The sequence below is a fragment of the Miniopterus schreibersii genome (genome assembly GCF_964146895.1).
Source record: "Miniopterus schreibersii genome assembly, chromosome: 2".
NCBI lineage: Eukaryota > Metazoa > Chordata > Mammalia > Chiroptera > Miniopteridae > Miniopterus > Miniopterus schreibersii.
In genome coordinates this window covers 2,910,510-2,932,800 of record NC_138102.1, presented here as the reverse complement: position 1 = coordinate 2,932,800, position 22,291 = coordinate 2,910,510, and the positions used below count along the sequence as shown (strand labels likewise).

At 44.2% G+C, this 22,291-nt stretch overlaps 1 protein-coding gene across 1 annotated transcript in view; it reads right to left on the bottom strand.

Moving 5' to 3' along the window:
- Window positions 1–22,291, bottom strand: part of WDR17 (WD repeat domain 17) — a 69,201-nt gene that overhangs the window by 28,794 nt on the left and 18,116 nt on the right. The window contains exons 2-15 of the mRNA XM_081125033.1: window positions 20,695–20,823; window positions 20,258–20,441; window positions 18,336–18,566; window positions 14,449–14,700; window positions 13,485–13,607; window positions 11,315–11,499; window positions 10,027–10,195; window positions 8,929–9,020; window positions 6,722–6,804; window positions 5,091–5,177; window positions 4,016–4,180; window positions 1,730–1,932; window positions 363–512; window positions 148–278 (exon numbers count right to left, since the gene is read on the bottom strand). Of these exons, the coding sequence (XP_080981159.1) occupies window positions 148–278; window positions 363–512; window positions 1,730–1,932; window positions 4,016–4,180; window positions 5,091–5,177; window positions 6,722–6,804; window positions 8,929–9,020; window positions 10,027–10,195; window positions 11,315–11,499; window positions 13,485–13,607; window positions 14,449–14,700; window positions 18,336–18,566; window positions 20,258–20,441; window positions 20,695–20,817 (2,178 nt within the window). The 5' untranslated portion in view covers window positions 20,818–20,823. The remainder of the gene's footprint in view (window positions 1–147; window positions 279–362; window positions 513–1,729; window positions 1,933–4,015; window positions 4,181–5,090; window positions 5,178–6,721; window positions 6,805–8,928; window positions 9,021–10,026; window positions 10,196–11,314; window positions 11,500–13,484; window positions 13,608–14,448; window positions 14,701–18,335; window positions 18,567–20,257; window positions 20,442–20,694; window positions 20,824–22,291) is intronic.

Sequence of the window (22,291 nt, the reverse complement as noted above, 5' to 3'; positions counted from 1 at the left end):
GCGCTTCCTCGCACCGTGCAGGTCCACTCAGAGGGAGCCAGGGGGCAGGATGACACATGTAAACACGTGGTGGCTTCATGACAACGGTTGTGATGATTCATTCCGGTGCAGGGGAAAATGCTCACACTTAATTCCTGAGATACTCACTGAGAAACACTCTGAAAACCACCTGAGCTTTTCGGCTCGCGGGTCGCCGGCTAGCTTCTCTATTTCCTGCTTGATGTCCCTGGACACTTTGCCACACAGGATGGGGGGGGCGCCCGGCAGCACCGCGTAGTCTGGGGACAGACACAGCCCGTGAGGAAAGGCTGCTATGAGATGTGAATGAAGACAAACGTCTGGCAGGTGCACATTTTCCCTACCAGTGTTGCCGATGATCTCCTTCCAGGGTCTGTCCGCCAGGATGCTTATGTGTAAAGGGGAGGTTAACGGCGCCAGTGACCAGAGCCTCACCGTGGAGTCCCGCGAGCAGGAGGCCATGGTGAAGGGGCGGCTCGGGTGGCAGGTTAGACCTGGGGGAAGAAGGAACCTCTTAACCAAAGTGAACGCTGAAAAGTTTTGTCTATACGGACCTCATCAAACGTTTACAGAACTGAAGTTTTAAAGAAATCTTTCTTTCTTGGCTGAAAATAATGTAAGAAATTATTTAGCATACTCTGTAAATATGAGTACAAGTGGAATAATTACTAGAAAGGAAATGGTCCTGGGTTAAAATGCTGAAATTGTATTTGTTTGTTAATACCAGTGGGGTGCACATTCATCTGTGAACTGATGGAGGTCCTAGCTACAAGAGTTGGGGCCCTTTCCATTTAAATTGTCCAGAAATGGGATTCTCTCTCACACTCAGTCCCACATGCGTCGCTCAGAAGGCCACTGGGGTAAAGCACACAGATGCAAATGGCTAGATTAGGGTTACTTCTTTAAGGGGTCATTTTTGCAATCTTTTTTTTAAATCCTCACCGGAGGACATGCTTGGAGAGAAACGGGGAGAGACAGGGAGGGAGAAGGAGAGGGAGAGACATCATTGGGAAAGAGAAACATGGATCTGTTCCCTCCCTACGTGTCCTGACCGGGGATCAAACCTACAACCCAGGTACGTGCCCTGACCGGGAATCAACCAGCAGCCTTCTGGTGCCCAGGACAACGCTAAACAAACGGAGCCACATAGTCTGGGCGCATTCTCAGCTGGCCTACTCACGCCCAGCAAGGTTTGGGTGCCACAAATGAGTACAGGGATGTTCAGAAGATAAAAAATCTGATTTTCCATACGCAACTCAGTAACAATAAAAAAGCCACACTACTCTAACTATCTAAGAACAGAGGTAAAGGAATGGCTAAATAAGCTATATCTACCCAATTTCTGATTTCCTGTTTTACAACTTACTTCTGAAGTTATGGTAAAGAGGGGGAGAAAAATCCAAGCCATACATGCAAATATGTGCATGAGCATGTGTGTGCCTGTGTGTGTGTGGGGGGGGGGTGGGGCAGAAACACAAATACACCTGCAGAGGGAGGCAGACGCTACAATGCCAACGGAAGTTGTCTTCTGCAAATTCCTGATGACATTTTATTATTCTCTGTGTATTTTCCTAGTCCAATAATAACATGTATAGTTTCTAATGAGAAAATGTTATTTTAGAATGAAGCAATGCAAGACTTCTTAAAAAACACTGAAATTATAATCATCATTAAGGCGGCAACATCTAAAAGCACAGGAGAAACCCTTTACCGTAGACGTCTGCACAGTGATCGCACACGGTGTCCAGGCAGGTCCCTTCTCGCGTGTCCCACACCTTCACGGTGTAGTCCCAGCTGCCAGACACCAGCAGGTACGGGAGCTCGGGGTTCCACAGCAGGCCCCGCACGGGGCCCGAGTGCCCGCTGAGCACCCTCACGCAGGCATCCTGAGTGTAATCCCAGATCCGAACGGCCCTGCAGCGGGGGTGCGGAGGCAGGACCGTCCGAGTCAGAGTCGGTCCAAAGCGTCAACACGTTCTCACCAAAGCACAGCTGTTACTTCTCAGTATATTAAAAAACATTGTATGTTTCAAGACACGTTAAGATTCTCTTCTTTAGGGCAGATGGAAATGAATAACTAGGCTAGAGCTAGCCTACTCCAACATACAGTACTTTCCCCTTGACCTTTGCTGGCCATTTGCTAATGATATCAAATGTACCATTTCACAGTTTATATGTTTAAAAAATTGCTTTCTTAAAATGAAATATTTGGAACAGATAAAGGCAAAGAAAAATAAGATTAATACAAGGATATGACAAATTAAGAACACTCAAATTATTTGTAACTCTGAAAACACAGTATGTATGATGGATATTACCTGAAAAATCGATTCATGTTTATGGTTTTATTAACACAGAAAGTCACCCTTCATGCTTCTGTCAGTATATTAAGTTGCTCATTCAGTGTGGAATCACTCTCAGACCAAATTCAAAATTTAAATACAACTGGATTCATGATGTGACTTGAATCTACTGATTATATAAAGCGTGGATGTTACTAAAATAAAATTTGAACTCAAAATCAACTTAAGATCCCCAAATGTGAGCTTTGCTTGGACAGTTCATACTAATTTTTTAGTCACAGATTTATATCAACCTGATGATACCAAAGTATTAATACTTCAAAGGTTATGTTACACTATAAAGGAAACACATTATATATTTTTATTTCTTTAAGGCACATCTGTTCTGCTTTTCCTCTTATCCCAGCACAGAACAGTGTATCCAGATATATCGAGACCTATTTGGGGTGCTAATTTCTTATACGTGTTCAAATTATTTTGTTTGATATGATACCTCCACATATAAGACTATATCAAAGTGATTGTTTCAAAATACTTTAAGGCTACCATAGGGGGCACCAGAACAGGTGCCCTTGCTTTTATGGTATAAGGTAAATTAGGCGAACATCAGGCACTGAAGTCCTAATGTGTATTTTTTAATCAAACATAAGAAAAGCTTGCATGTGCCCCACTGTACACAGGACTGCCCGAGGCCTCCAGGCTGAATTCTGTAATAAGCACACTGGCAATTAATGATTTCCCGACAATTCTGACGTTTATTTAAAGACGTGAGATAACACGTTAGGTAGAACCACCACCTATAAGCCCAAGAGGACGGATCACCAGGATTCAGTGAAGCCTTTCAACTTTCAACACCCTAAGTCAGTTATGTGCTCACTGCTGTCTTTCTGACAAATATTTCTTAGACAGTAATTGAAGATTACAGTTTTTTCACATAGAACAGAATTTAGACTTGAGTGCCTGTTAGGAGACTGAAGTGGTAACCCACAGAAATCCCACAATTATTCTCATTATTAAATTTGGATTTATTGCAAAATTTCAAGAAGAGAATACTTAATTTTCAATATTAGGCCTGAGGTTACCGTATGCTATGACTTTTACTTGCATAAAATAAGATTTTTCTTACCTAAATTTATCTCATATTCAATAGTTACCAAACTGTATTATGTGAATCCATCTTGTTTGAATATATAGACAAGATTTCAGAAACTTCTACAAACCCCCCAAAATGTTAAATCACTCTCATTTCTAAAATATCTTCTTTTCATGCTAAGATCCATAGTCATCTTTACTCCCTTTTTAATGAACAGAGTCCAGCTGTTTTCCATAATATACGGACAATGTTAAACGCTTCTCTATATCGTACAGACGTTTGTTTCTGATCTCTTTCCCTTTCCCAAAAGATCCTTTTAAATTTTTTGTTTCTATTAACTTTGTTATTAGTGAGATAGAAATAAGCATCCATAGGAAGTAAAATAAGAAAACAGAAATCATGACTATGCTGATAATATAAGCACGGCAAATTTAACTTACATTTGGTTGAATGCATTTAGGGACTTGTTCACTGCCAACATGTTGAGTATATATTTAAAATATGTCCCATGTCAGTTGGATCATGTAAATAAGTGCATTTCTAAAAAATTATAAGCGTATGATTTTTAAGGACTAGGAAATTCGAATCGCAAAATACTTACCCATCATCAGAGCCACTGCAGAGAATCCCCTCCCTCAGCGGGGACCACTTCACGTGGAAGACCTTGGCCGTGTGCCCACTGAACACTTTCAGGGGCTGATCCGAGCTGGTGGCCACGTAGTAGACGCGGATGCTTCTGTCTTCACAGCCAGTGGCTATCATGTCTCTGAAGGACCACCGATGGCACATGGGAATATGGAAATACGAAAAATGCGACGTTATTTGTGACTGATAATTTCAAAACATACACAGTTCTAATTTCTGACACTAGAGGGTGTGAATTCTGAAACTGACATAGGCTTTTGCAGAAACCCCCAAACAAACAGACGTTACTGGTTTCATGGCAAGAGGGAAGGTCAGACAGCAGAACATTTAGATGGAGGGCCTGACAGTAACTCATGGCCGAGGGGAAAGGGACACTGGGAGGTGACAAGGTAGGACACCGGGGGAGGAGCGGCCATGAGCTCATTCTGTATATAACCTCTAAGGATGTGCAATAAATTCTTCTGCATTGACTGGAAGAAATACACAGACCCATCACTGTGTATAAAATGTGATTTGATTCAGAACACGCGTAAAATAAAGTAGTAATATTTTAATATGCATATTTTCCACCTGTAATCTGGAAATAAGCAAGGTTGATCCTTCGAAACCACCCACACAAGCTCCACAAGCTGGGAACTGATGCAGCGGGGAGGCCTTAGCATCGGGTGGGGGCAATGGGCAGTCGGGTGGAACAGTCCACTGCAGGGTCCCTAAAAGGGTTCGAGAATGGACGGCATTGCTCCGGCAGAATCCACACCACACGGATGGGGCTGATTTCCATTTTTCATGAGTTAGCCACGTGCTTTATCCTCACGCATCAGAACGCAGGAAATGGATATTTCTAAGTCATGTAAAAACTTCATGAAATGAAAGTGGACACCTAGAATAAATCAGCAATCACAGAGCCAGGCAAGTGGAGCACCACCTAAAAAGAGCACTGAGTATTGCCTCTGGGAAGAACACGGAACTTCAGGGTCCTTCGAAATCTCAGAAATGTAATTATTACTTATTTCAGGGAAGAAAATACTCACTTGTTGTTCTGGCTCCAATCACAGCCAAACACGGCAGCAGGGTGTTTGTACCTGTGCAGCACTTTGCCATCAACGGTGCGGATGATGCTGAAATTCGGTATAATGTCAATAGGAAGAAACAGCGTAAATGCTTCGTTCAAGGGAACAAAGGATTGTGTAAGCCCAATGTAAGTATGTCAGGGTAACGCCTCGTCTGCTAAGCCCCGGGAACATTCGGAAGTGCCGTAAACGTCATCACCTATTATGAGCCTATTTGCATCACATTAATCACGGTAACCCATTCGCATCCATTCGAAGGTGATACACTTGACTTAGAACCTATTTCTGACAGAATTGTTTCGATTGAAGAAAAACACAGTTTACACATATATTTTAAATCATAATGATATAACTAACATATGCATTAGATATCCAGCTTCAAAACTTATATTTAAAACAACTCGTTCATAACGCTGGTCACACATACTATCATACCAAGTCCAAGATGTGTAGGTTGTAGCACTTCTCTGCATATTCTAAGTGATATAACTAAAAATTCAAAGGATGCCTTCTCCCTAAAAGGAGCCTATATACTTTCAACTGCAAAAATAAAAGAAGCTCTAATACCTATTCCATGATACCATAACGGAAGGGCTACTGAGTCCTTCAGAAAGAAAAAAAATAAGCTGTCTACAAACCAATGTATTACAGGGTTTTAAATGTTCTTGGAAAAGACATCGTTAGGCCACCTAAACTCCTGAGGCTACGGGCGGGGTGGGGACCACGCTAACAGGTGTTTAGTCGCTGTCTGCGGTTATTCATCAATAAGGGGAGCCCAGAAAGTACACGGTAAAGCTAATTAGTGTCACCTAATCAAAAACCGCTTAGGCACACTTTCCATATGTTAGTTTATATCAACTTGCAAATCGCTATTTTCAAGGGAAAATCACTAATACTGTTATTTCTGAAAATTTAAATTTCCTGGTGAAGGACTTTGGTTTCCATAAGTACTATCTTTTCCACTGAAATTAAAATTTGAGAGGGAGGAAACTGGCGTGAGGATAGCAAAACCTCAGGCAAGACGAACTACTATAATCCAACCGCCACGAACGTCTGTATCACCGTGAAAGGCGGCGGACCCTTAGCCAAGGGGGGCGTCATCTGATTAGAACCATTTTTTAAGAGGCGTTTCCCACGCGAGCTGCCCTCCTTCTGAAGGCTGCTCCTAGAACCAGCTCCTCCAGAGCGGTGAAGACGCTTCCAGAGCCCCTGGTGCCTCCCGAACCCCCTCCAAAGTGAAATGCCACTCCCTCGAAAACCCGACGGGAGTCATTCAGGCGCTTTGTGAGAAGGCCCGCAAGTCTCTGCGGCAAGTCAGCCTTTTCGCTATAACTCAGGCAGTGTTTTCACTTCGCAGGCAATTGCTGGTTTCTTTAGTTACTTCTGAAGATCATTTCATTATTATTTATTACTGATACATCATAGCAGTATAGCATATGCCTGTGTGGACTTATACGGAATATTATGAGAGTCGGGGAGCTGCACAGATGGAATCTCATCAAATGCTAACCTCCGTGCTGACAGGATACAAGGGGCAGGGCCTGGTGCCTCTTTTGTGAGCCGTGTGATCCCACGCACAGCCCAGAACTCACCAGAAGCCGTCCTCGCCGCAGGTTGCTAGTCTCTTGGAATCTTTGTGACTCCAGGCAACGCAGAATATTCCATTTTTTCCGTGCTTCAAAAAATGCAAAATACCTATCAATAGGAAATAATTCACCCCTTTTTTCTCTTATTTATTTACTTCTCCTAAGTATTATTTTCCTACGAGGAGCTTGCTTTAGGTGATGCTAACAGAGGTGTTACTGCACACAGCAGAGAACTGAAATACACTTAAAGAATGTGTAAAGTTGTCACACGTAACCAACAAAGTCCCCGTTTTAGAACATAAATCGGGTGGCTTCTGGCTCTTTTCTGTGGACGCAGGTCAAGGGCCAGAATCCACTTGCTGAGACATTTGCAGAATTAAGCTCTGCTCGACGCCTTCTCCTGCAAACACGGGGCTGCAGGTGAAGTTACCTGGCCGCTCCCTAACCCAGGGCAGCCAGGACTATCCCCTAAGAAATGCTGCAGGCGACTGTTACCTCTGGTTGTTCTCAGTTTCAAAGTTTTACTTTCACAGACAAAAAGGAGAGCAGATGCAAGACCATCTGTACAACAAATGACTACATTCATCTGCTCGTCTGCACCCCTGGGAGAGGGACAGAGTCCCAGCTGCTGTGCTGAGAACTTTCAAAACACAAGAAATCTGTTATACGTGGGAATGTCACTCCTCACCTGGGTCGAGGGTGAATAAAGGTCACAATCAACCCATTTCCAAATCTGATTGAAATATTTCAATCTTATATGGCACTTAAATTGTGGCCGCCTTACGGGGAGGGCAAAGCGCCTCTTTATCCTGAGTTTCAAGGCTGCTGGACCACGGTGGTCTCTAGTTTGCTGTTTTACCTCCTTGGAGGTCAAGGCGGGGAGGCTTATAAAGATGGATACAAAAGTGAGGTCACCCTTACTGTACCCTCCTTCAGCCAAAGGAGCGGGGGGCCCCGGCTTTGTTATCCCATGGAGTGCACTCTTCCACGTGGAGGGCACTTGGGCTCTGGAATACCCTGCATTTTCTGTGCGAGCCTTGTAACTGCTAATTCAAGCTGCCTAATAGCTGCTAATTCTCCCACATTCATTCTCCCAGATTGGAGCAACTTTATACTGGTCTTAACCAGAAAGACGGACCGATACAGGAGGCGTCCTTAGTGCTAAGACGTGGGGCTGCTGGGACGGGTGGGGCGGGCTCTGGGGCCGAAGGGAAGATATTTTAGGTCACGAGATGCCTTAAGAACAGATCGAGAGATCTGACACCCAAGGATAAAAGTTTTGGATTTAGGTCAAAAGTTTCTTTTCCAGGTTCCCTTCTTCCCCGTCACTGCTTGTTGGAGTCGGTGCTCAGGGGAGGGAGGCGGACTGAGAGTGCTGCTGTTACGGGCGGAAAGGGGAGGCGGGAGCAGTCCTCGGGGTTCCTCTCCTGACGGCCACCTGGCCCACGGGGGCTGGACTTTCCCCACCTCTGCATCGGTCCCATTTCTTCAGAACCCCAGAAGATTGGGGCTACTGGGTCCTCAAAGGGAGAAGCCTTTTGTATAGATGGTTTTAATGCCTCACATATGTAAGCGATGTTCATATAAGTTACACATTTAACAAACTTAACAGTCATCATTTGAAATGAATGAAATTCCAAGACAGCGAGAGGCAACCTGAGCTTCTGCCCTATTTCCCGTGACTCGCACCTGACACACTGAAAGGAGATGGGGAGTATTTTCCAAGCGTTGGTGGCATTCAGTGCACTACGGATGACAACTGGGCTCCCAGCAGAAGTAAAAGGCCCGCCTGCGACACACAGCGAGGAAGGGGAGGGGATTCAGGGCTTGTCACGGGATAAAGGGTTTAAGAACTGGAAGGGAAGCTAGGAACTTATGTAACCCGACGTCCCAGCCTCAGTGAAGAGCCCGGTGCGGGGGACAAACAACCCCCGCCCTGTGTCGAGAGTGAGCCAGCACGGGACTGGGACCAAAACATGGGACGCGCTCTGAGCTTAGTCTCTTCCAACTAATGAGCGTTCACCGAGGTAACCGGGGGAATGACTTAAAAATCCCAAGGACCTAACGCCACCAAGGTGGGTTTTCATACCCAAGACGTAGCTACGTTGCTCGGGGTTCATTTCAGCACCCACATGTCCTCGGGGTTCCCTCTAGTTCAGAGCGTCACGGCCCCTGCTGACTGACCATTAAGCTGAGCACCGCAGCGCCCTCACCTCGCTGAAGCGCTGCACCACTTTCCCCTTCCCCACGTCCCAGATGAAGGCGCCCTTCTGGGACGTCGCCCCGGCGATGCAGTCCAGGTCACCTGCGGAAACGCTGCATGAGACGCTGCCAGAAATGTGCTTTCAAAAACGGAATTTTTGAAAAAGACTTGAGATTTGCAAAGTAGTTCTTTAAAATTTTCGTATGGAAATCATCAAATGTTTGCAAACAGAGAACAGCATGAATGTATCCATCCTACAGCTTCAACCATTACCAAAGTGTGGTCAGTCCTGTTTTGTCTACAGCTCCCAGTGAATTTCTTTCTGTCAACCGTGACATTATGTCCTTCCATCAATAAACACTTCAGTGTGGACATCTATATCCTGGTTATGTGTGGGCTTTAAATTAGTATTTTACTAGTAAGACAAATAAGAATTCTACATACTTTGTAAAGTGAAATTCATTTAAGCGTGTATAATTACTTATTATAGGGAGATAATATTTTGGGAGAAAATGTCAGAAGCTCCGAAGGACACCCCCCCATAAATGAAAGTGTGAAGGTGGCCACATCTTTCTGAGATCTAACAAAAGACCCTATTACAGCATAAAAATCCTGCAAAATCACAGAGGTGGAGTTCACACAGAATTAATCACATGGTCGCAGGTGAACCGTGAGGATCTATAACCATTCATATGTACAAAACAGCCGTATCAGAGAAAGATATGTATTATAATTTTCAAAAAAATGCTTAATTTTCATATATTTGATTCACATGAAAATTTTAAGGAAAGCTTTCATGTAAAACGTGTTATATTGTTAAAGGCAGAGCTATACAAACGCAGCTAAAATTAGATGGTCACCACCCGATTTACCTTGGCTTTTCTATATGATTACGTCATAGGAAAGGGCCCAGAAATCAAAGTGACTATGCAGGAAGTCTATGCGGGACCCCCTGCCCCCTAACCTGACCCAACAAATATGCTGTTACTGATCTGCCGCCACAAGCATTTGGAACAAGACGGCACAGATGGGAAGGAGACAATCGGATGAAAGTAAACGTCAGGAAAGCCGGGCAGTTGTCCTCCTGACTTAATGCCACACTCCTTACCTGGAGCCCAGGAAAGGGAATAAATGACCCCTTCATTCCCCGGGGACGTGTGCACTGCGGTCAGTGTGTTCACATCCCAGACCTTTATTGTGCCGTCGAAAGAGGCTGTTGCTAGGAGATTGGGGTCGTCAGGCTTGAATTTGCAGTCAAAGATCGTCTCCACATGTCCCTAGGATGGAAGCACAGCCACAGCTACTGAGACAATTCACGTGACCGACATCACACCGTAGTGTGTAATCAAGTGGACCCGTGCACCGTGGTTTCCAAAAACGAGTGCAAAAATATAAAGGCGAGTCACAAACCCAAAACCTGAACCACTGCTGTTGCATGGTCTCTGAGCTGTTCATTACAGATTTGTAAAGACCTGGATTTTATTCAACCTCAGGTCCTTCAGTCAGCAACTAAGTATGACGACATTTAAAAGTCTCACTTTCAACTTCAATACGTATCTTTTCTGATGATCATATACAGAAGGGCCTGGGCAGTGAGGCTCAGTTGGCCGAGCACTGTCCTGGGCGGTGTGGCTCAGTTGGCCGAGCACTGTCCTGGGCGGTGTGGCTCAGTTGGCCGAGCACTGTCCTGGGCGGTGAGGCTCAGTTGGCCGAGCACTGTCCTGGGCAGTGTGGCTCAGCTGGCTGAGCACTGTCCTGTGCACCAGAAGGTCACAGGTTTGATTCCCGGGCTGTGCTCAGGAGGCAGCCAATCATTGATGTTTCTCTCTCTCTCTCCCCTTCTCCCTTCCTCTCCCTCTGAAATCAATAAAAACATATTTTTAAAGAAAGAACAGATGATAGGATCAGAATTATTATAATGATTTGATAATAAAAATAAATCTTAAAAATACTTAATCCAACCCCCTTGCTCATTGACAAATGAGAACAACAAAGTTCGGAGTGACTGGCAGAGATGGACTTGTCCTTCCTCCTTACGAGAGTGTCATTCTGTTTCTCTCTTTGCTCCTAGAACATAGCACAGTAATGCAGTTTCCAATCCTGTACGAAGGACTGACACGGTCCACACAGCAACGGGACCACTACCAACCATGCAGAGCAATCACGATTAGCTAGACATCAATCTTTATAGGAGTTTCATGTTTAAAATTCAAAGAATTTTAATAGTTTTGTCATCATTCCATACATCATTCTACAATGTTTTAGCCAACCAAGATAAAGTCCTGATATGTGATTCTTTACAAAAATAAATTCTAACAATGAGTAAGTGTAAGCAAGCATCATGCACTTCACGGAATGGATGCCGTGAGTGAAAGAAGGAAAGACCAAGGACCTACCATGTCCCTGAGAAAGTCCCACTTCCTGGCGCCCAGGTCGTAGAGTCCCACGCCTCCGTCCAGGAAGCAGCACAGGGCGTGCCCGGGAGGGAGCGAGAAAGCCCGGCTCTGCGACAGCGCCGGCGGGGGCACCGCCTCACTCGTGGAGGACGTGTAGTGGTTTGGGGCTGGAGGCCGGACTGAAACTGAGAAAGATCAGCAAGTAAGCCTTTATGCCAGCAGCTTTCCATATGCTGGGATGAAGCCACAGGCCGTAATTTATAAAGATGCTCCTGCGCTTCCCTTTACCCAGAAGCTGTGTCCTTGAACCGTGAGTGACAATCACATCTTCTTCCCCAGGAGAACTTCTGCAGCTTTTGCAGAGTGCAGGGTGGGGCCAATACAGGTTTACAGTTGCTTGCACGGAAAATACTTCAGTAGCCTGGAAGGCGTGGCTCAGTGGTTGAGCGTCGACCCATGACCCAGGAGGTCATGGCTCTATTCCTGGTCAGGGCACATGTCCACGCTGTGGGCTCGAACCCCAGTCGGGGGCACACAGAAGGCAGCCGATCAAGGACTCTCTCATCATTGATGTTTCTATCTCTCCCTCTCCCTTCCTCTCTCTGAAACCAATAAAAATATATTTTAAAAAAGAAAATACACTACATTAATTAATAATAATACAAGAATAAGTTCTGTTTCGCATACTCACAACTGTAAACCTACTCTGGCCCCACCCTGCATATATACATATACACAAAATTGGATATTATTTAGAAAAGAGGTGTATAAAAGTGCACGGGGAGCAAAGTGGATGAAAATCAGCATGTTAGGAATCACAATATGTTGTGAATATTTGTTTTCTTGTCTCCCCATAAATCAAAGCACAGAATGATTATTTTTTAATTAGAATCTTCTTCCAAAATCTTGATATATTAGCTTACTCACCCCTCTGACCCTCTATACACACAAACACACAGGTATGTGAATTTTTCCTTCTAAAGCTCATAATTCTCTTCTACTAAGTGCCAATCCAATGAAAATAATTATATTTGAGATTATATCATTCATTTTCATTTAGCACCCAAATTAAGACTCATAATTGTCTGAAATACATTTGCATCTCAATTTTCTCTCTTCTTCCTCAGGTTTACTCTTACTGTTCATATGCTTCCATTTCTCCAACTTTCGATCACGTAAGTGTCCCCAGGTCTAGTTATTTTCTGCCTATTTTTTATCTCATATTGTGTAGCCTTTCAATAAATTTTCCCTTAGAACATGTACATTCTTTTGCAAACATAATTCAAAGTAATGATACCACTGTAAACTATCAGACCAATCCACTTTAATTACATACTGGAATACAGGTAAGTATTTCTCCGATATTCTCTGTTTTATCCAAATATAATAAAGGCTTCCTTCAGGCATTCATTTGATAACACTCACTTCGAGAATCTGACGATGATGGGAAGTCCATACGAGAATGGACTTCTAATAACAAAAAAGGCATCTGATTCAATGAAATTTTGTTGACAATTTGGTTAAAATTAATATGATCCGTGATTCCTTTTTCTAATATTTTATTGACATTATGGGTAGTTTTGACATCCTTTATGTACTTATCTGTAAGTCATCTTTTTTTCATAATTTTAAAATCTTCATTTTTCACATAATTTTTCTTATTCCACACTTCCTATTACATTTTTTAAAATGGAGTAAAAGTCCAGATATCTAATAGCTTACCTGAAAGGAATTACTCAAAAATGACAAGATTACTTTGTGCTTCTTTATATTTTATGCTTTTTCTCTAATGAGCATGAACTACTTTTGCAATATGAAAAATATATATAAAAGAAGAAAATCAGTGATATTTCAGTCATCCCACAATATGAATGCTCATAGCAACTCAACAAAGAAACAAATAATTACCAAAAAAAAATTGCAGGATATACAGACAGTGCTTCAGCCTCCAGAATGTTACTTCTGAGTCCTAATCAGAAGCATTAGGCTCCACAGAAAAGCTTAACTTGTGTGGCTTCCATGGTTCCTTTAGCACGAATATCGTCAAAGGCAATTTTTAAATTGCTTTCAGTAGCACATGGTATGTGATATGTACATATTATTCCATCATTTTATTTGAAAGCAGCCCCTGTATTTTAAAAGATTAAACTCTGATGATATTTTTACTCACATTTCTTTTGGGGGGGAGAACTAAGTACATGTAAGCAGTGAAATCCCGTTTTCTTCAATTTAAAATTATCAATAGGTGTTGTTCTCGAAACATTCCAAATGCGCAGAACGCCTACTTGAGAATCTAGGCAGGACACAAGCATCATGTTAACAAAGTTTATGTGAAAAATAAAATGCCCAGAATAAAAGTAACAAAAAAAGCTTAGACTTGCAAGATTTTTAGCACTACCAAGTGGCGTTCTTCACCCGTAAGGTTACACAGAAATACGATGGAAGAGACACTAAAATCTAGTCAACTTTTACATTTCTGACATGTTGACCATTTTTTTTCTGTTCTGGATCCTTTCCTAGGGTGAGAAACTGCCTTCCAGGGCACCTTCACCCACAAGGGTCATTTGACAATCTGACCCCAAAAAGGCTCCCCACTGAGCCACGTGTTCGAGGAAACCAGCCCCTGAGAACCTCCCACCCACCTCAAATCACCGGGCCTCGCCTGAAATGTTCCTAGGCTGCTCCCTGGCTAACCTGCGGCCCCACAAGGTGCTGAATAAACCCGAGGCCCAGTCAGAAAGCCCCCCTTCCAAAAGGTCTGCCTGAATAAGCTGCTTTGGAAAACAGTCCGCAGTTCCTCAGATGACTACACATGGAGCCACCATGTGACCGGCAGCTGAACTGTCGTTGTCCCTTGCACACACACAAATATGGACATGCACACGTGTGTGCACACATGATATCCAGTTTATTACCAGAATCCTGGACAACAGGGTCTTAATTTCATTTTTCTTTGTCATTATGTTAATGATATACAGTATAAATAAAAGTAAATGAGGCGTTTCCTATAATAAATGATAGCATTTGCAATATTAATAATCTGACACAAAATTAACCAATAAGGGAGTATCACTGGCCCGACCGAACGAAAGAGCACAGCCGTGCTTAGGACGCTGGGGGGCGGGTGCGCTCACCTCCAGTTATGAACATGCCCGGGGCACTGGGGACCCAGGCTACGCAGCGCACACAGGCCGCCGCGCTGGGGAAGGTGAAGGTGGTTATGCTGTGAAGCGCCTCCGAGTCCACCAGCCGGATCCCGTGGTGCACGTTGGCCACGAGGAGGTAATCGGCGGACAGCGGGTCCCACTCCAGGGCCGAGACGGGGTCCTCTTCGTCTGTCCCTTCCAGGGAGTCAGGCCTCAAAATATGCCTCTGACTCTTGTTACCTGTTGACATATAAGAAAGTGATTTCGAAGAACATTCTCCAAAAAAGGTCAATAACTGAGATGATAGTAATTTCCGCCGTGCACACCACTGGCCCTTGGAAGTACCAGGCTAGACGGCTGGCGTTTCCTGCAAAAGTTGCATTTGATGTGTGACTGCAGGAGAATCAGTTACAACTGATGTGACCGCAAGGGAATTAGTCTGTGCCGACGATGAAAGTCAGGCTGGACGCCTTTGCTTTGGCAATTTCTAGTACCTGGAATGTTTGTCCTATTTGTTACTGAAAAACTAAGAAAAAGGCATTAATAATACACATGACACTGTCATCAACTACAATTTCACCGAGTTACAGCAGCACAAGGACGGAACAGGCTTAGCAGGAGGGAGCCCGTCGCGTTGTGATTGAAAGTACAGGCCTTGGAGGGTCACCTGGACCCACCCCGACCTAGCTCCCCCACTCACGAGCTCTGTGTTCTTGGACACGATACTCAATCTCCGTGGGCTCCGTTTCTGTTTCTATAATGGAGAACAGAGCGATACTTACCTGGTAGAGTTTTTTAAAAATATTAAATGAATTCGCTGCTGAAAGAGCTTAGAACAGTGGGGGAATCATGAACAGCGTATCGCTAATGGCTGTCACTCCTTTCTCACTCATCACAACTCTGGTCGTCATTCACCGGGCTCCAGGAAAACAGGGAGTTCAAACAAGGGGAACTGAATGAAAACCTTATAGCTTCTGCCTCGACATTAGACTCATCAGAATATATTATTTAAATATAATGTTGATCTTAATTAGTAGTGTTTTATTTAGAATTTGTGCATATGTAATCATAGGAAGTGAATGAGAGTTTTCCTTCCTTCCTTTGGATTTGTCAAACTTTTACAACAACCATCAAGGAAAACTTGTCTGCTTCTTTTTCCCCAAAACAAACATCTCCTGAGTGGCTATTAGACCTAACAAACAGTAATGAGTAATAATACAGTGGGTCCCTGCAAGGCCGAAAGAGGTAGAAAAATGGCTTATTAACCTATGTTGCACTGGAGTAATTTTTAGGTATTTGCACCTGCCAGCTGGTATCTATGATTTATTAAAAATATTCCGGTATGTGAAAAAATACCCACAGCAACACAAAGCGTGGTAAAACCTGCAGTGCAAGTGTTACGTATCTAAATCACGCTGCTCCAAGCCCACGCTTACAGTCAGAATGAAGGGTTCCAGTCACTGCTTTCTGCTCTATCTGGTACCAACGTTTTTATTATAAAAGACAGAAAAATGAATCTATGAAATTTAAAGCCAGTTACTACCAGTCATTAGAATAACTGCTGGTAATACTCTTACTAATTTACGTTATTTATTTTGCTGTTATTCATGTTCTATTTTTCTGTACGAGTAGCAGCACCTTGCGAGTCAGATAAGGACAGGAGCATACGAGGGTGACAACTTCTGTGCGAAAAACAAAAGCTGGGGCAGGGAACTGGGGGCGAAAAACAGAATAATGAGGGTGGCGCGTACCCAACCGGCGGGGAAGCCTTGATTTTGAGGTCCGGTGGCTCAAGCAAAGAGGAGAGAAATCGTGAAAGGTGGCCCAGGGGGATAAAAATAAAAGAGAACTGAGGAGAAGCACAGCTGTTCCCAGGCTGAGACCAGAAACCAACGTCTCTCTCCTGCATGTTTTCAAAAGGGGACACAGTGTTACACAAGGACAGTTTACCAACAAAATTTCTAAGATAAAACGATGCAAACTTGGTTAATGCACACCCAGGGAAAATACCAAAGTCAATTCATTAAAATATGGCTCTTATGAAGAGAAAATATTCTTCGTGCCCTGGCTGCTGTGGCTCCGTGGTTAGAGCATCGGCCTGTGCACCAAAGGGTTCGATTCCCAGTCCAGGGCATGCACTTGGGTGGCAGGTTCGTTCCCTGGCCCCGATCGCGTGTGTGCAGGAGGCAACCAGTCAACGTCTCCCTCTCACATCAATGTTTCTCTCGCTCTCTCTCTCCTCTCCTTCCTCCTTCCCTTCCACCCTCTCTAAAAAAAATCAATGGAAAAAAACACCCTCAGGTGAGATTATACACACACACACACACACACACACACACACATATTCTCTCTGTCCAAGAATATAACTTGAAATGGTTAAAGCAGTAGCCTCCCACGATTTTTGGCCCTGGAACCCTCTTTGCATGAGGATTTTTACATGAAACCCTAGTACCTAATACAGAACCAAGTGGTGCTTTTTGGACTGACTAGAGCAGATGGCGTAAAGCCGGCTGGGTCACCCACCAAGCCCTCCTACCCCCACCCAGCACACACACAACATACAAACACACTAATCAGTACAATTTAAAAATTGCTGATTTACAATAATGGGTGAACTGCCTTATTGTGGGCAGTCCTCCACGAATATTTCCCTTCTCTTCTTCTTCCAAAATAGATAAAACTGAACAGCAGACAGCTTGAGGTCAGGGTCTCCTGCAAGAGGGAGGAGACCTGCAGTCATCAGCTCAAAACGGAGGAAGTGGGCAGACTCTGCCGCTTAGCGGGGAGCCCTAGTGACCAGCTCTAGGGGGAACCCGCCCCAGTGCAGAGGCTGGGACGGGCTGGCTGGGGGTGCTGGAGACAAGCCCACGCCCCACTGCACTCTAACCCCTCCCCACCCCAACCTGCAGCAATGCGACAAAAATGTTCCCGAGACACCAGTGCAGCCGGAAGGCAGGTGAAGACAGAGCAGGAGGAGGTGGCACTGACCTGCACTTCGATTTTCATCCTCAAAAAGGTGAACAATCCCGCTGACAACGTATTTAACATAAAATGGCCCAACTCTATCAATGTTTAAATGTCCTTTTTTTCTTAACTTTAGAAAGATCATTCCCTGGAGAAAGATTTATTTGAATTTTCACAACTTTTTCTGCTCAGTTCAGTCTGCTTTCCCTTCTGCACTGTCAGGGGGGCTGCGGGCAGCATGTTCGTGACGGGAGTTACCCCCACCCTGCAACGCGTCGCCCGCCCGGCCAGCAGCCAGCGGCCATCGGTCACCAGCGACAGGCCCGGGCGCTGGCAGCAGGCTCTCAGGCGCTGGCAGGGCTTGTGATGAGTGGAGAGCTATTCAGGGAATCTTTCAATTTGTTTAGTACACATTTTGTTATTGTATAAACAGACTTATTTCTCAGACCCTTTCATTCAGCCAGATTAGTGAACTAATGGGGTCTAAAGAGTTTTTTCCTTCCTACCCCAGGGTCACAGACTTGGCTGAGGATCTGGGGCACCCGAAGGTGTTTTACACGCAGGTGGGAAGATATTTCTGAGTGTATTCCAGCTCTGTCCTCACTCACTCCTGCCGTTTTCTTCATAAGTGTGCAGAAACAGAGAACTGACTTATAAAAGTAAAAACATGGGACACAAGACTGATTTGGGTTAATCAGAGTAAAATCTGCACAGCTGTGTTAAATGCACTGCAATGCCTTACACACGAATTTATTTCCAATGGTTGTTTGGAATCAGTGCAATGCTGCATACTATTTGCACAGCTATTATTTTAAAATTAAAATTCTGTTACCTTTAGCTTTATGCTGTGGAAACAAGACATGATATAAGCTAAGAAAAATAAAATGCAGGAGCTCTAATTACATTCTCACCTGGTTGGAAAATTGATAGACTCCCATCCATGTGGCCGAACACGACCTTCCCCTTTTTCTGGGGGTGCCACCTGAACGTGCTGATGTCCGACAGGAAGCTGTGGGCCTCCCTGTGCACCATCACCCCGCTGTCAGGTCCCGAGATGGTCCAGATGAACAGCGGGCCCTTGCAGGGAGCAAACGCCACAACATCGCCCGCGTGCCAGCACCAGCCGAGAGAGGCGGGTATCCCTGGACAGAGCAAATGTGGGTTCATGACAGAGAGTTCTGGCAGGAAGCGGCTACGAAATAACAGTTGCATGGTAAGTTTCTACAACAACATATAAGAATGTGTTCGTCATTAACAATATATGACCTTCTTACTCGGGAACTGGACTTTTACAGTAATCCCAGAGCCCTGGGAACGGGTGCAGGGTGCTTCTGTGATGATAGAAACAGTGCCTACTTTTAAAGCCACTAATACGATCATGGGCTTCACACTCAAAGAAACGTGCAGAGTTCTTTCTTTTAGAAAACTGCAGGCATATTAGAGCAACGGACTCTCAGAGTCCGTGTGCCCGAGACCCGCGAGGCATCGGAGGGTACAGGTGGGTATGGGGCACAATTCCTGCTTGAGAGGGTCTCAAGCAGAACCCGGGGAGACAGGATAAATGCAGGAAAGGTACACGCTGCCACAAGGGCTCACCAGCGAGACTGATGCTACGACCTGTGTCTCAGCGGTTCAGATTCAAGGCTTCACTTTCCCTCAGGTGCCTACACAGGTCGCCTCACCTGCCTGAACCTGTGTCCCTGCCCAGGAACTCGACACAGCTACAGTCAGCTGACCGCTTACTTCACACGGACATTAAGAAAATACAATGATGGGCGTAAAAGTCCCTTTTAAACGACAAGACAAAACACAAGTTAATTGTAAATCTCCCCACCGTCACTGTAATCAAATAGATCCTAAACAAAGCAAGTGTCACGTTAAATTTATGACGCAGGACAGGGCCTGTGGCGCGTCCACACAGACACACTCAGTTGCCCCAGAACCTCCACACTGAAGACACACATCAGACCACGTGGAATCAGGGCCCAGGACCCTTAGCTAACAAGGTTCCCCAAGTGATCTGACGTACAGGAGGGTTTCTGAACCACTGGGCTACTGTGCTGGAAAGGCAGTGGGATTTGAATTAGACCTTGAAGGAGCAGCAGAGTTTAAATCTATGAGATGAGCACTATTCCCCAGGAAGAGAAAATGCTGTAAACAAAGACACAGAGTCGAAAGTTGTTTACTGACAGCAAAATCAACTTGTGTCTACACTGCCCAAGAGGCAGAGACTAGAAACCTAATGCCTAGTTCAGGGCCTGACATATAACGGGAACTCCACAGTTTTAGTCAATAAATGAATATATAAATAAGGTCAGTAAAAGCACCGATGTGATTTTAGGATACATTAACAGAATAGAATTTCCCCAACAAGGGATTAGCTACTATGGGGACCAAACCACCAGAGTGCACTTGAAGAAGCCATTAGAATGCTGGCTCTCTGAATGAGTATTTCAAGAAAGGCAAATTGTCTCAAGAAAATCTTACCTATTATTTTCTTATTTACTATTTTGAAAAATTTTGCATTATATTAAATACCAACAAAATTATTAGGTATTTACTATGTTTTCATTGATCGGTGTACTGAGTATAATTTTTCATGAAGCTTTGTATTTACTATGTTTTCATTGATCAGTGTACTGAGTGTAATTTTTCATGAAGCTTTGTTTCACACACATGCACACACACGAGTCAGGATGTGAGCTGCATTTCCACACAGGTGACCCTTAGAAAGCTGGACTACTTCAAAACCTGAGCTACTTGAAATAAAATATTCTGTTTATTGAAATAAAAATGGTCCATTCAATAAAATAAACCCCGGTTATGAATATACCTTTTGTGTTGTTGAGCTTAGCAATGACTTTTTGCTCTGCGACGTTCCAAACGATCACCAAGTTATCGGCACTGCCGCTGGCAAACAGGTCGGGGTTATGTGGACACCAAGAGATAGCTGTGATTGTCCTTTTGTGTTCAGACATGATTGCGTGGAGCTTAAATTCATTATAGCGGCGATCCAACTACGAGAAATACATAAATAGAACATCTCAGTGCTTCCTTTAGATTTTGCTAATAATTTCATATTATGATGTAAGTATTTTCTAAAAGTTTGACTTGGAAAACTAATATATAGGTAGCAACAAAATATAAAATATATACCAATAAGATGACAGTGTTAAGCTTTTCATGTGACAGGGATTTAAAAATAATTATTAGTTAAGTATTCATTGCACCCGATAAAATGAAAAGTCAGGAGGAATTGGGATTATTTACCTGGTAAATGTAGATGGCCAGCGTGGCACAATAGGCAAACCTGTCCCCGCTGGCAGCACACATGTCCTTGTTCCACGGCTGACATCCGGCGGCCAGCAGCCCCACTTGCCTCACCCGGGACATGTTTGCCTTGAAAAACAAATTGGGAGGAATATCAGTTATTTTCATTACTAAATAAACTTCCTCTTCATTGTTTTATATCTATCTTCCTCAATCTTTATCTTTATGCCCGGAAAAAAATTTTTATTACCATTAATCTCCATTTATACTTTCAGAGGACAGGAGTTTAAATCTGCAAATGTCTATGGACATCAAGGCAGGCAATTTAAATGAGGGAAGCAAGAGACTGTAAAATGGTAAGTGACAGCTGACACTTGGCCAACAGACGGGAAGCATATAGGAGTGGTGGGGACTGGAGTGAAAGGACGTGCATGTCCTGTCCGCAGGCTCGACCCCACTGGAGGAGGCCGCGCCGTGTGGCCAGATGCATGGGACTTCTGAAACAAATATTCAGGTTTTTATGTAAAATAAAAATACATTCTAATATAAAATTTATCAATTTTTAAATACTGCCAATTTGTTCACAGCAGCAAATTCAAATGTAAAACAACGTGCCAACCTTGGGAGGAATGTGACGTTTATAGAACCTCGTTTTCACACAGTTCTGTGTTCTCACAGAAAACCTTGCGTTAACAAGAGAGAGACACACAAGCTGCGTTATCAGTATTGTTCACCGTGAAGGGGGCAGGAGGAAGCTGGGACTCGTGACTACGAGCTGCTCACGTGGCAGCAGCGAGCAGGCTGGTGGGCACAGCCGCAGGGCTCCGGTTTACTCTGACAGCCGCCTTGCCCCGGAGGCACGCCCGCGTGATCAGTGCCAGCGTGGCGCGGCTTCGATCCCTCCACTCTCACCCTGTGAGGGTCTTTATACAGTGAGTGTTAGTCCTGCATTTGATCCACTCTGACGATCCGTCTTTCAGGGGCGCATTCAAGTCGCTGCTGCAGTTGGGCTAACATCGCCCACGTTTTCAGTTTCTTTGCTGCCCTGCCCCTGTTCCTGGTTCCTGTTTTGTCTTCCCCACTTTTTCTTCCTTTTGTGGTTTCAAGGCAGCACTTTATACGATTCATTTTTTCTCTCTTAGCATATCAATTATATCCCATTTAAAAAAAAATTAAGTCGCTGTCCCGGACTTTGCTTTGAACATTTACAACTAATCCCAGTCTACTTCCAAATAACACTGTCCCACTTCCGGAGCGGAGGCAGGACCTTGTAGTAAAGTGTCCCTACGCCTCCCTCCCATCCACGGCATCACTGCGGTCACGCAGCTCACGTGTAAGAACATGAGCACACAGCGTGCACGTGTGTCCATGCGCATGAGCATACATAATCAATGCACTGCTACTTTCATTTTGAAAAACCTGTTATTTGTTAGATCAATTAAGAGTAAGAATAGAAGTTTTTATTTTGCCATCACTTACCATTCTCTGACTCTCCCCTCGTTCACGCAGGTCTGCGCTCTGACCTGCATGTGTCATTCTCCTTCTCTCTGGAGACCTTACAATGTTTCCTGCCAGGCGGGTACACTGGCAACAAACT